A 15,163-nucleotide genomic window follows, 5' to 3' on the forward strand; every position below is an offset into this window, starting at 1 on the left:
AAAACATAAGGTTCTGTCACCATTGCTGGGGGTCCTGACACTAGAGCAAATTCAAGGTGTTAAGTTCTGGGGTTTACCATATTTCTGGTATGATGGTGACAGTGGTTTATGTGCAGTACTTTGTAGTAAAGGTTCAGGTTCAGGCTTATTGAAAAGACCTTCCAATAGGTTGGTAGTTTTCCTAGTGACACTTATGCCTTTCACTGCTAGAGGGGCTCTTGGGTCTCTCATCCACTAAGGCTTCCACTAGAATTACTGTTGCTGGCAACCACTCCACAGTGAAAGGATCACTAGACCAGACAAAAAAACAACTTGCCAGTTTCTACAGTGTTGCTGGCTGGACAAACGAGGTGCGTTTCCTGGTGTGAAATCCTACAGCATTTTAGCCAGTGAATGTCACCCTAAAAACAGGCCAGTTGTTCCTTTGTCTCTCTTTATCGATATTGATGCTGGTGAATTGCAAGCATTGGCAAGATCAATAGAATGAAAAAATTCAAGCAATGCTTAACATCAGAAGCATTTCTGGCTAATTGGCTTCCTTTCATTTATCTAGCCACAGAACCCAAATGATCATTTGTTTTCGTAATTAAAGGAATAATTTGGCAGCCTTGTACTCCACTTTAAGTTAATCTCCAACAGAACAAAAATAATTAAAATTAAGTTGTCCACCATTTTAAACAAAAGCAGCTCTCTTGGACTTACTTCTACCGTACTGTCGCCTAACTGTCTACATGCCCAGTACCAGTTCCATCCCTGGTTGAATGTCACCAACTCACTCCCTGAGAGCCCAAGCTGTAAAGAACATACCCACTAGGGAAGGGGGTGCATTATCACATTGCCCTCGTCTCACAATACTACTGGATTAAGTATGGCTCACACTCAGATGGTAATGGGTGGTCTGCCTTCCCAGAACCTGTGTTCTTGCTGGAGTGTTGGCAAAAAATATGGCGGTGCTTCCTTATTCAATGCAAGATGGGTGGGACCTAAAAAAAACATATAAGCAAAAAAAAAAAGAAGGAACATCTACCACTAAAAAATTATTTATTCTGTATAAATTTAAAAATCATAGCATTGCAAGTCCCCCCCCCCCCCCGCCAGTCCCGACCACACACACAGCCACTCCCCAAATACCCTAGAGCACACCTACACCCAATCCACCCAAATTGGACTGCCCCCAGCAGAAGCTCGGCCATCCCCCTACCCCCACACAAGCCCCATCTGAGCCTCCAGACACCCCTCCCTGGTCCCACCCGTGTATAACGGTTGATCATAGTTGGGTCCAATAGGCAACCATTCAAGTGTACAGACTACAATGGGCAGTAAATAAGGCATGCCTAGATGTACCCACCCCCCTGGGCACCTACAGAGCTGAAGACCAGAAATATTTAGCAGACCCTAACTCAGCTCCCAGAGTCCATGCATGTATAATGCAGCTGTATTAGTGGCATGCAGTAAACAATGCTTGAGGGTCAAATTAATGCAAGTATGCCGCATGCTGGGAACCACTGGGTAACAGTATGCAGTGTGCAGTAGATAGATTGATAGTAACGCTTGCTGAGAGAGTAAAGCTGGAGTGGCCTGAAAGCTGCAGGAAAGAGATCGTATATCTGCTGAAAGGGCCTAGGCATCAGGGAATGGGGGAGGCTGAGGGAGGGGTCGGTTGGGAAGCTAGTCTTTAGCTTGAATGACTTATAAGAATTTCATGCATCGTTTACTTCCTGTCCATGTAATTCAACAGCCAAAACCACCTACCATAATCTACTGTATTACGTATATAATGTGTTAATGCAGTGTTCAAGAGACCTAACCTAGTTTTTGCCTCATAATAGCCTTATTTTCTGTACTAATGGCGGAACATCAAATTATGTATAGTGAAGAGCGCTAACTGTACTGATACCACTGTCAAAAACGATGTTAATAATCAATGCTTTTATCATAATAACTGATTTCCTCCTCCCTGGCACAAATTGAAATTAAATGGCACAAACTGAAATTAAAATGTAACTCTTTGGCTCCCTGAGAGCTGGAACAAAGCCATACTATACTAGCCTTTCTGAAATGGTTCTCTGCGAGTGAAGTATTCCTTCAGATCTGCAGTTTTGAATGGAGAATTAGATTTTCAATATTGCATTTTTTTGCAATCTATTTTTTTTTAATTGGGGAATGTATGGCTAGAACATAACAAATTATACAAAAGCGGTTCTCAGTAAATTGAAATTTCACTGCTACATCACAATTCTTTCCAATTCCTAAGTTCATATTACCAACAGATTAGGGGTACCTCGATGGGGGCTCCGTGGGCTCCGGCCTACGCGTGCCTCCATCTCGGACTCTGGGAGGAGCAGGTTGTATATCCATCCTCAATGTACCTCAGCCATTCCCACATGTGGCTGAGGTACATTGACGATGTCCTGCTCCTCTGGGGCGGTACCCCCTCTGAACTGGATCAATTCATTCACGAACTAAATGAGAACAACCATAACATCAAACTCACATATACTGTGACCCCAAACCATTTACCTTTTCTAGATCTGCTGATCTCTATTGAGGATGGAAAATTAAAAACTACAACATATCGTAAAGATATGGCTGCCAATACACTATTGGCAGCAAATAGTCATCACCCTAGACCCCTCATAGAGCGCATACCTGTAGGGCAGTTTCTCCGGTTAAAGAGAAACTGCTCAGACCCGGCAGACTACCAGACAGAGGCCAAACAACTACATAAACGTTTCCGAGAGAGGGGGTATACACATAAAACTATCAGAAGGGCATGCAGGAAAGTGGCATTTAAACCTAGAACAACCCTTTTGGGTGGTCGGGATGACACGGTAGTAAGTTCAGGATCTAAGGAAATGGCTCATCCGCGAATCATTACACCTTACGGCACCCAGTGGGAACAGGTGAGAGAGGTCTTGTCCAAGCGCTGGCAGGTGTTGACAGTGTCGCCACTTATAGAGCGAATTGTGGGTCCACGACCCCTATTGACTGCCAAACGAGCAAAAAATCTGAAGGACAATCTTTGTCACTCAGAATTTACTCGCTCTAGAGGTGGCGACAATTGGCTAACGTCCCTGCCTCGACTGAAAGGGATGTTCCCTTGGGAGATGTAACATTTGTAAATTGGTGGTTAAATCAAAAACCTTTTTCAGCTGTGATGGACAAAAGGAATTCTTCATTTTCAGTTTTATCAACTGTCAGACCGAGCGCGTAATATACCAACTAATTTGCCCCTGCAATAAATCATACATTGGCAAAACAAAACGCCAACTGAAGATACGTATCTCTGAACACATCACAGACATTAGGAAAAAGGTAGACAACAAGACCATACCCCTCCACTTCCTTGAGCACCACGACGCCAATCCAGAGGGCCTCAGGGTAAGAGGTATTTATGCATTAAAATTACCAGCGAGAAGAGGGGATTTCGACAATGTCCTTCTACAGAAGGAAAAGATGTGGATATACAAAATGGGGTCCCTTACACCCCGGGGATTAAATGTCGAGTTCAATCTACAGCCTTTTCTAAATTCATAATCTTACCCCCCTGACGTCGTGGTCGCTCTAATGGGTGGTATGAGGATATGGTCTTGCTCTGTTGCTTTTCAGTCTAGGAGAACTCTTCAGTTGGCCATTTGTCTGTATACCATTTATGACACCTTACCGTTCATCCAGGGGCCTTGGAGATATTAACCCACTTTCTTAGACTGATATCTGAGCCTTGTGATGTAGTCATTTTTCTATCCCCTTATTTTAAGGATAACCTCAGTTACCTTGGGACCTCCGGCACTATATGTTGGTGGAACCTTAGGTTATCCTCCCTCTCAATTCCACTGGTCTCTTAGTATGGGGACAGACATGCTCTGTCTATAGTAATAGAGGGTCTGTTCCCTAAGCTCCAACTTGATATCGATATTTACCTGTCTGTTTAAGGGAATTAATGGTTGCGAGTTCATAGTCTAACAATATCCGGTCCCAATGTGGACAGCAATGTACAGATATTTATATATTTGTTTCAGTGTGTGTTTTGCATTATAGTTTGGTCATAAATGTAGTGCTTTTACTTCAATTCTGTTAATGAGGTAGCCGCCCCACAGCATTGGCAATATATCCACAGTGGTAAAAGGACATTCGTTTCAGTCCCTGTGGACAGTTATTGTATATATTCATTGCCATACTGGGTGATAGCTACAACGCCGGCGGACTTGATGGCGCTGTGTATATATATATATATATATATCAATATACCCATTTGTCATGATGGTGCAGCAATATCCATTGTAAAGGGGAAGAAACATAATGGGCATTCCCTAAAAATGAGTTTAATGCATACATCGGTACCCGAATTGGTTAAGTGACTGCAACCAATCATTGGGACTATATAACATGGCGCCACCGGGATCCACACCAGCTCTGAGGAAACCGACGTGCCTGTCGGTGAAACGCGTCAGCGTTTGGCGTTTTGGCACACAGCACATTGTGCCCTTCCATGCCCGAGTGTCCGTGACTGTCAACTGTGATTGCTCTAAGGCTGTTCCCCTGCTCGCACCCGGCGGACCGGCTCACCGGATGTGACGTTGGCCGCTCAACTTTGACCTGGAAGTACATGCTCCAACGCCGAGGTAGCTCAACGCAGGGTCTGAACGCCGCATCAGCAAGACTCCGTACCGGACGGCTTACACTACCCGGGCAACGGACCGAGCCCTGGACCTCCGCAGCTCCAACCCCGGGCTCTTCCCTGGACTCAATCTCTACCATGGTGAACCGACACAGGTAAACCGCAACATGGGAGGCTCTATTCACATTATTGGAGTTTAATTTACCATATACTCAGCGGATATACTATTTATATAGTGTTATTTCATCCACTTGATCCAGATATTGGACTCACGATCTGTGTCATCTTCCCATTGTGACCTATAGCCCTATTGAAGGAGTGTCTATTTACAGACCATCTTTGGGTCACCAACCTGTTCCCTATCCCTATCTAATATAGGGTTATGCCACCTTGGACTTAACCACTGTCCTTCCACTTCATTGAGGCCATTCATGGTCTATTATCCACAGGCTGTCTGGACATACATCAAAGTGGGTACACCCTGGGGTTTTGAACTCAGCGCACCAATTGTGAGGTCCTCTCACATCACTAGGCAAGGTTACCGACCTACACTAGTGTTGGTACATGTCTGGTGATGTGAATCTATACCGCCCGCACATTGAGTCATCAGGCAGAGGATAGTGCTCATTATACATACTATTACAATGTTTTGAGCCACCTCTGTTGCTAATTGACGGTGATCAATGAGTGGAGGTTTTAGACCGGAGTCCACTTCATATATGTGCTGTGTGTTATTTAAAATTTTGTATTTTAACATGATATCGTGTAGTGTCCTTTATGTCACCCTGAGTCCTTTCTGAATTCACACAGGCATACGTGCCTAATAAAATTATTTTTTTTTTTAATTTGTTTGTAGTGCCCTTAGTTGGTCTCTCGGTGGGAGTGTCGAACTACGGTTTGTCACCCCGCATTTTTTGGTTTCTGGTATTCAACTGTCCAACGGTCACTTTCACTGACTAAATCTTTTAGTCATTGAGCTATGCTCTTCCAGGAATCTATTTTTGTGGTCCCATTTTTGGGACATTGCAGAGGCCTATAGTGGAACACCAACAATTGCTTGTTTTATTTTGAAATTTCACTTTGCCAAAATTAGGAGCAAAGGAACAGATGCAATGCACATAAATCCTAAACTGGTAATTTGCATTAGATTATAAGCAGGACATTTGCATAGGATTCTAAGCAGAAAAACTAATTAAAATTAAGTTCCCCAGCATTTTAAATAAAATGACTCCCTTCCACAGTACTGTATAGGAAAGTGTAAAAATGTGTAGAGCGATTACAATATAATAATCGTGAATACAAAATACATGTAAACAGGACACCCGATATTCATAAGGCCAGGAGAATAAAGGACAAAGGTAAGCTTAACCACAGGAATAACCAAGAGAAGATATCTAATAAGGTGGTAGCCATTGCTTAACAAGGGTGGGGCCAAACCCTGCACAGAAAGACAGAAGAGGGATTGAGAAACCTTTGGGAATCTGCCAGGTGGGAAGCCCCCCCCCTTCTCAGACCAAAAAAGGGCAGTGCCAATAAACCTTTCAGAATGCAGAACCCTAAATTCAGTACATGTATACCTGGTGTGACAAGGTCTTCAGACAGAAAAGAGTTGTGTATATTCATCAGTACATGTAAATTCTAACCAATAGATCAATATTTTTAGAGTTCTTACCAACTTTGACAACCAATTTGTCACTGAAACAGTTATTTTTTTTTTAATGGCTAATATTGCTAGTGCTTCCTGGTGTCAAATAGTACACTAACCAAGAACTAAAAATTCTGGTAATCACATAATTCAAAAAATGTCCCCTTTGTAGGGCAAAGAAAGGCAGGTGAGACTCCTGTTTCCTGGTTCAGCTTATCTCTCTGCCTGCATTCTGCTCTGTGGACAATGAATAGGCATCATCACCTTGCTGAATTATTGTCCGGGCACAGGACATGCTGTACGGCAAGGGAATGTGTATTACAGGGCTAGGTGAAGATGATTGTTGCATGCATAAAAGAGCTTGTGTTCGGTATGTGTCCCAATGCCAAGATTTCCAATTGAAGTTAATTTGTCACCAACTTGGGCAATTAAAAAAAAAAAACAGTAAAAAATACAGGTCAAAATGATCAATATAAATAGGTATCTAAAGGTAAACATCTAAAATGTAAATCCCAGTTTTCTGCTGATAAGGTTGCCTGTCAAATTTAAAATACCAACAGGGTGGCTTGAGGGCAGATTTAGTTGGGACCTGGCTTGACTCTTTGGAAAACAAATTAAGATTTGAAAATATATTAAGCTGCAAGTATCTCAGAATCTATTGAATTTCACATGAAGTTCATTGATGGTTACCTTCTTTTTTTAAATCAGAAACAAAGTTTATTAAATAAAACAACTTGCAGGCTTCACAAAACCTACTCCCTTGCAAAGAGAGAATAGACAAATAGTATAAGTATGGGAACGAATGAGCAGACCGCTTGGGTCTGGAGGTGGGGGTCCGGTGGGCGGGGTTGGGTCCATTTCTTCCTCTTTCTCTTGCCTTTTCTTTCCATTTCTTCTTTCTTCTCCATTTCCTTTATCCGTTATATTTGTCTCTCAGCAGCCTTTTTCTTTTATTTTTTTTGACGAGGATTTCTCGGTGGTCATCGGCTGTGGTTTAATCTTCTAGGTTGGTTTCAGCCCAGCTATCTAGCAGTAGCCTATATGTTTATCAATTAGCGATGGCTGATGTTGTTTGTTACTAGAGTTCTGACGCATTGCGGAGGGACGTCTATATCTCCACGTGTGTGGGAGTCCTCGAGCCCTCACTTCGCAAGGTCTCCCTCCTGGGAAATAACAAGTTTCCTACTGTATTTTTATGCTTGTCTATCCCGGACTGTACTACCTGACCACTGGGACTGTTATACTGTTACGTACCGTTTTCAATTATTGCAATTTTGTTATAACACACGTTTGTATGCTGAAAACTTTCAATAAAAATCATTGAAAAGAAAATAGTATAAGTAATTCCCAAAAGAACACATCCCCAGCAAAATACATTCAGTCACCTCGTTATATCCCCATGGCATACTATGCAATCCCGCTCCCCCCGCACAGACAAAGGCAGGGCATTACTGTAAGACGGTCGAGAATCAAGTCTGCGGGGGCCAAGCCCGGCTGTGCCAGCCATCCACCCTATATTTTTTCATATCTTATCAGTGCACCTCTATGTTGATATATCATGCGTTTACAGCGTAGAGTAACCCCCATGGCGTGCACCCACATCTCCAGCGTGGGAGGGGACGGGGACGTCCAGTGCTGAAGAATAAGCTTCCGGGCCTGAAACGGTGCCCTAGACATTGCCAACCGAACGTTGACGTCTGGCGAATATTCCTCCACCATACCAAGAAGGCACGGCTTCAGATCTACCGGTAGGGACAGGAGAAATGCAGCATTAACGGTCCGGACCACCGCCGTCCAGTACTTGTGGAGCAACGCCATAGGAGGTGAATGAGGTCCCCGCAATCCCTACTACACCTGGTACACAAGGAGTCTGTCCTGAGACCCATCCTATGAAGTCGGAGGGGGGTGCGGTGCACCCTGAGGAGTATGTACAGTTGCGAGATCTGTTGCGCAATGCTTAAAGATCGTTGGTAAGGACCCCAACATCCATCTCCCAGTAAATTTTTAGCCGGGCTAGGAAATTTATCTAAATAGTCACTTAGTAGCATGGAATAGCACTCATAAATTAACCCTTTAGTCGAATCATAGCATTTCATCATATCGAAGACCGGAGTCTGGGACAGTTCCGGGCACAGCAAAGAGGGCTGGGCCCGGACTGCATGTCTCAACTGCATTTAGGAAAAGAACATGCCCGGGGGTAGGTTATACCTGGCACGGAGCTAGTCGAAGTCCAGCAGGCGGCCACGGTCAAGAACCTGTCTAAGGCGAGTAACCCCCCTCACTTTCCACCGAGCCGCACATTGCAACTTAGCCAACTCCGGATAAGTTCAATTATCCCAGAGCGGACTGTAGTCTGTAAAGCCAGTAACCCCCTGTAGCTGCTTCACCTTAGCCCAAATTTTATGCATTAATCTATAAGTGGGAAACATTTTGTTGGACTTCAGAAACACCTGCGACTCCAAGGCCCCAGGGACAGTGTCCGCAGCAACCTCATGAAGCATGACCCCAAGTGTAGAATCCCCGGTTACCCGGTCCCTTACCCTGAGGGCCCCTAGTAGGTGCTGCATCTGTGCCGCCAAATAGTAGATCCAAGGATTAGGAAAGGCAAGCCCTCCCCTATCCTTGGGCCTATACAATAGTTCCAACCGAATTCTAGCAACACCCGACCGCCACAGCAAGGAGCGGAAGATGGAGTTCACCAGCCGAAATTGTTTCAGCGGGATGACCACCAGAGTATTATGGAGAAAATACAGGAGTTGTGGCATTAAGATCATTTTCACCAAATTAGCCCGCCCAGCCACCGAGAGCCATAATTTAGACCAGATAGCCATCTTGTCTCTAAATCCCGTCAGGAGTGGGAATATTTCCAAGCGACAATAGTCTGTAATGGTAGCCGAGATCACTACACCTAGGTATTTGAATTGCTGCACCGGGCAAAATGTGGCCAACTGGGGATCCAGCCCCTGGTCCAGTGGCAACAAGGCCGACTTACACCAGTTGATGGTAAGCCCAGAGAAGCCACCAAAACGGTAATGATATGCATCACAGCTCGTAAAGAGGGTCCCGTGTCCCCCAGGAGCAGCAGCATGTCATCCGCATACAATAACATCTTTTCATGCTAGGTCCCATACTGAAAGCCCACCACCGAGGCACTGGCCCTAATCTGTGCCGCCAGGGGCTCTATGGCCAGGGCGAACAGTAGAGGGGACAAAGGGCAACCCTGCCTAGTCCCCCTCTCCAGATGAAATGGTACTGACTGCCTGACTCCCTCCCGAATCACCGCCCGCGGTGCCTGGTAAAGGAGGCGAACCCAGGCTATAAATGTGGGACAAAAGCCAAATTTCTCTAACACCGCCCAGAGATATTCCCATTCCACACTATCAAAAGCTTTGTTAGCGTCGAGGAACAAGAGGGCTCTAGAGCCCACGTTGTCCGCTCTAGTCTGCATATTAACATACAATCTGCGGAGATTGACAGCTGTGGATTTGTTGGGCATGAACCCTTCTTGGTCATCGTGGACAATGGTAGCGACCACCATGTTCAGCCAACGAGCAAGAACTTTGGCCAGGATTTTAATGTCGGATTGTAATAGGGAAATCGGTCTATAGGAGTTAGGGTCCAGTGGGGGTTTATCTGGCTTCAGAAGCCGAATGATACTGGCCCCAGACATAGATGGAGGCAAATCACCACAGCGAAGAGCCTCATTAAAGACCTGCAGCAGTCGTGGCAATAAGGTGTCAGGGAAGGTCTGATATACTTCCATAGGTAACCCATCGTCTCCTGGGGCCTTAAAGGTAGGAAAAGAGCTGGCCGCCTCCCGTAGCTCCTCCAGGGTAATGGGAGCATCCAATTTAGCCCTATGCGTGGCCGACAAAGTGGGGAGATCCACCCCTTGTAGGTACTCAGCCAGCTCCGAAGTGCCATAGGCAGCTCTGGAGGAGTATAGCTCGGTATAAAAGCAAACCAACTCCGCCATAAATAGCTCCGAAGAGTTGGCGAGGCTGCCCGGGGGGCAGGAGCCGCAGGGCGCACGTTTACAAGTTTCGCCAAGAGACTGCCAGTCTGTTCCCCCCTCCTCATAAAAGGTAACTTTAGAAAAGAACCGCTTGCGTTCCGCCCTGGACGAGACCAAGCTTGTCAACGCATCCTGTGCTGACAGCCATGCAGCCTTGGACGCCTAAGTGGGTTGGCCAACATACTCCTCCTTGTGCGTAGTCAGGTGGGCCTCCCACTCCCGGGTAGAAGTCTTAACCTTGTTAATAGTATCAATGAATACCCCCGCAGATAACACTTAAACGCACCCCATTGTAGTGGACTATCTGGATATATGTCATTATCTAGAAAGAAATGGGTCATGGCTCTAGGTAGGTTGCTATCAGGGGGGGTAAAGTTTTAACCAGTATGCATTAAGACGCCAAGGGGGCTTTGGGCAGGGATGACTTAGGTCGCAGTTCAATCCAACATACCAGAGGGGAGTGGTCAGAGACATCCCGAGGGGCATACTGAATCTTAGAGACAGTCTCTAGTGATTGGGGGTACCGACACACAGGTCTATGCGAGACAAAGACCCATGTGTCTTCGAATAACAAGTCTTCGAATAACAAGAGAATTAGGTTGCAACAGGGTGCCGGATCTGCCATACGTCCACCCAAGACATTTCACTCAGAAAACGGGCCAGCGGGGTGCCATGAGCGCCCGGCCCTACACTAGGAGGCGGGTGTCTATCCTTGGTGGGGTCCAGCGCCCCATTGAAGTCCCCCAGAACATACAGCAATGCGTGAGATTTGTCTAACGTGAACTTCACCAGCTCCCTCAACACATGGAGTGAGAAGGGAGGTGGGAGATATACCATAGCTAGCACACATATACGTGAATACAGGGTGCAATGCAGGAATTTAAATCTACCTTTCCGGATCACACAGTTTTGACACAGTTCCTGGTAATCAACAGACTTATGGACCAGGACACACACCCCCCTAAAAAAGGAGGTATGCGTGGAGTGATAAATCTGTCGTGCCCAGGTATACCGAACACAGCCGATCGTGTCTGCAGTGAGATGCGTCTCCTGAAGACCGATAATTGCCGGGTGGTACCTGCGCAGGACAGAGTTCACCATAGCCCTTTTCAAGGGATCCCCCAACCCCCGGACATTCCATGAAACCAAAGGTACATTAGACATAGTCCACACTGTGCATAATCATATACAGGGTAAGGAAAACAAAAAAGCAACCCGCAGGGGCGCAAAGGGACAGAGCACCCTGGACCACCATCATATCATGAATCTGTCCTCCTCTGGGAGATGCGATCAGCAAAAGGTGTAGCAAAGCCTGTGTGAAAAAAAGGGGCAAAACAAAAAGTCCCGGAATCCGGGCATCCGGGGCCAAATAGGGATAAATCAAAGGAAAAACAACACAGTGCCAACGTGGCACAAGAGTCATCCACGATTCAGTCAAGTTGTGGGTGTACTCCTTCAGGCAACACACTAGGTGCTGCAAAGCACATGTAGATATCTCCATCGCATTCTAATTAGAGCCATCCTGCCTAAATAGGCAAACGGTAAAGGCCTCCGGTAAGGCAAATAAGGACACCCCTGATATGAGGGCATGCAGGTAAATAGCCAAACAGACATCTTGCTCCTGGTTAGCAACAGATGAAATCCTCAGGGGTCAGCCACCTCACGCTGACGCACCCTCATGGACGGTTCATTGACATCCAGCCATTCCGCAGCCTCACCAGCAGTATTGAAGAAGTGGGTTCGACCCCGTGCAGTAACCCGCAGGCGTGCAGGGTAAAGCATGGCATACGGCAGTTGCACCCTCTGCAGGCGCTGTTTGATGATCTGGAACTTGGCCCGTTTCTTCTGCACCTCCGCCGAGAAGTCCGGATAGATAGACATCCGAACCCCATTATACTTGAGTACAGCCTTTTCCCTAGCCAGCCGCAGGGCCTTTTCACGGTCTCGGTAATGCAACAGATGTGCCAATACAGGGCTGGGCGCATTGCCAGGAATTGCCTGCGTGGGAGTGCAATGAGCCCGCTCCACAGCAAATAAAGGGGAAAAGGCTTCCCTGCCAAAGGTCTCCAGGAGCCAGTTCTCAATGAACTCTGTGGGGTCCCAACCCTCCACCTTCTCAGGAAGCCCTACAATTCTGATATTATTGCGCCTGAGGCGGTTTTCAATGTCATCAGTTTTGTCCTGAATGGCCCTGGCAAGGGATGTGGTCGCACGGGCCTCAGTAATAATAGAGGGCAGCCTACCTTCCACCTCACTGATGCGCCGCATTTTTTGAAGGTCATGGCGCAACATGGAAACTTCCTCAGTGAGCCCCCCCAGCCGATCCCTCACTGTGTTAACCGAGGCCGTGCATTGCTGCACCGCTGCCAGTATCTGGCCCAGGGTGGGCTGGGGGTCCCCTTCCAACGTGCCCCCTTCAACCCTCAGGTCCATGCCGTCAGGGGGTGCATTAGAAGCAGGGTCAGCATCCAGGCCTGCCTCCATTTGTGGCACTGCAGAGCTTCCCTCCTCCCCTCCATTATGGGCACAGGTCACCTGGACATACGTGAGCTACTGTGCATAATACAGCATATCTTTGGTGCCCTCCTTGCGGGCCTTGCCCGTCTTACCGCCCTGGTCCTTCCCCTTGTCTGTGGTGCGCGGCAGCCCCTTCAGCACGGCCGCGGTGTCATGTTGGGCCTCCTGGGCCGCACTGTCTTCCCGGCTTTTCCGGGTCATCATGGCTCGGATTGGTGTGCGGATCATATCGGGCGTATCCCCGGGAGGAAAGGAAAAGAGCTGCGTCAGGTATCGGCGGGTCAGTAACCGGAGGAAGGATCAGTTACAGGGTAATGTGCGGGAGCTCCGTGATGTGCGTCCGCTCACATGCCCTGCTCGGCCACGCCCCCCCGATGGTTACCTTCTTGATTGATGTTTTTTCTTGATGTACTCAGTTTGCCAAGGTTGCATTTTTGATTCACATAATTTGGCATGGGATGAACCAATCTTTTTTTTGTATTCTTTAACGGTAACGTAAGAACCCTGATGAGGAGTCCTACGGCAGTTTGGGACAGTTTTATTTTAAACCATACTTCTCCACGTAATGTTTTGGCATGGGACACCAACAGCTTTGTAACTGTAATTGAATCCCGTGGATCTGCTGTATATGTGACTGCAGATTGCATGATCTTGATGACACGAGTAGCTATGGAAGTTTGCGATTATTTATCGAAGTGCCATGAAAGCTTAGATGGCGAACTCTTGGCGTTCATTTATATTTCGTGTTGTGTTTTGTCTATCCATTTTAAGTTTGTATTTTTGTTGGGAGTAATGTAATAAAATCATAGCCGAAAAAGTAAATTTTTGGTTGTCCACATGTAATTTTATTTTTTATTAGTAATTTGCAAACTTGTTGATATAGTTTTTGTTTTTTTCTCCAGGTTCTAGAAACGTTTGCGGGTCGTCTGATACAGAATAACGTGTTTACACGGAGAGAGATCCCCAGCCTAACAAAATATCAGATCATTCTGTTTCGAGATCAGTTCCGGAAGAACCCACCTTCCAATATTGTGGCAAGTGTTCTTAAATCATCTTGTGCAGACCGACCACCAAATTTATGTACAGGGCTGCTCTGGACTGCCACATGTGGTGCATCTAAATTCTGATTGCCCCTGGCTCTTTTGAAAAAGAAGCAGATTTGAGGTGACAGGCCTTGACACCTGCAAACGTCAGTCTACATTAACTCTAATGCCCCATACACACGTGCAGATTATCTGCAGACATTTGTCTGCAGACTTACCAAAACCATATAATATGAGGTCAAACCTAAACACTTTCAATTTGTATGCAATCCGGCAGGCCCTTGCACTACATAGAAAAGGTAAGTCTGCAGACAAAAGTCTGCAGATAATCTGCACGTGTGTATGGGGCATAAGGGTTGTGTTTGACCGAACCTGCCATGAGAGAAAATGAGGTTGCTATTACTGGTACCCTTCTGAAAATGCTAGTTGCTTGGCTGTCATCATACTTTGGCCTAATTGCTTTCTGCATCATTGACTAAGTGGTCCTTTCATGGTAGGGACAGTAAATGTGCCATTTTGCTACTGACATTGTAAAAGGTGGTTGTTCCCAAAGAACATGGTTTATTGTGATACACCTCTCCTTCATCCAGCATCAATCTCCTTTGCAGTCTTGAAACATCATGTGACAATCCCAAGAGCCGCAAAGGAAGTCAGTGAAAAAATAATTTCCCAAATCAAATCATCTTCCAGGACCGCCTATCAGATATAGGCACCTCCTCCAACAGGAACAGGAAACACATTGCCAAGTACACTTTAAAAGGAAGTCCCTCTGCCGAACTGGTCAGTTTTTTTTTTTTTCCTCCAGCGGGAGGAGATGCATCACCTGGATCCTGGGTGAGGGAGACCTCTGCTTTTCTGGCTATCCTTTGCTTCCACCCACATCTTTATCTACCTGGTTCCACTGGGAGCAGCTAGTAAGATTTTTTGCAAGATTGTCCCCCAAGACCACTCCTCAGTACAGGATTGAGGTAGCTTGGTTCCCTTTCTCCTGTACCTAGGGAAGGCCATTTCTGGAAGCATCATACCCCCTTGACAGGGACTGGCACAGGCAGCGTGAGTTCTCAGTCCAGGAGTCTGGGTGTGTGCACTTTTTGGCGGGGGCTAGCGCAGTAGCTGCGTTGGGTTTGTGGCCTATCTGGGTTCCTGTTTGACCAGATGATGCAGGGGCATTAATCCCATTATTGGTAAAGTCATTTCCAGACGCCAGAGGCTCTGGTTCCAAGCCTCATTGTTGGCGCAGGGGGAAGGAAAAAGGCTGGCTGGTGCCTTTTTAATAGCGTTTCCTTCAAGCACGAGCTGTCAGGATGCTACAGATGGAGGAGGTA

The 15,163-nt window shown here is 46.4% G+C and overlaps 1 protein-coding gene across 2 annotated transcripts in view; it reads left to right on the plus strand.

Annotated features, from left to right (window-relative positions):
- The window catches only part of FANCM (FA complementation group M), a 318,993-nt gene that overhangs the window by 163,596 nt on the left and 140,234 nt on the right, over positions 1–15,163 (plus strand). For both annotated transcript variants that reach the window (XM_082275430.1, XM_082275431.1), the window contains exon 5: positions 13,698–13,833. In XM_082275430.1, the coding sequence (XP_082131556.1) occupies positions 13,698–13,833 (136 nt within the window). The remainder of the gene's footprint in view (positions 1–13,697; positions 13,834–15,163) is intronic.

This window comes from Pelophylax lessonae (genome assembly GCF_965119305.1).
Source record: "Pelophylax lessonae genome assembly, chromosome: 13".
Taxonomy (NCBI): Eukaryota; Metazoa; Chordata; class Amphibia; order Anura; family Ranidae; genus Pelophylax; species Pelophylax lessonae.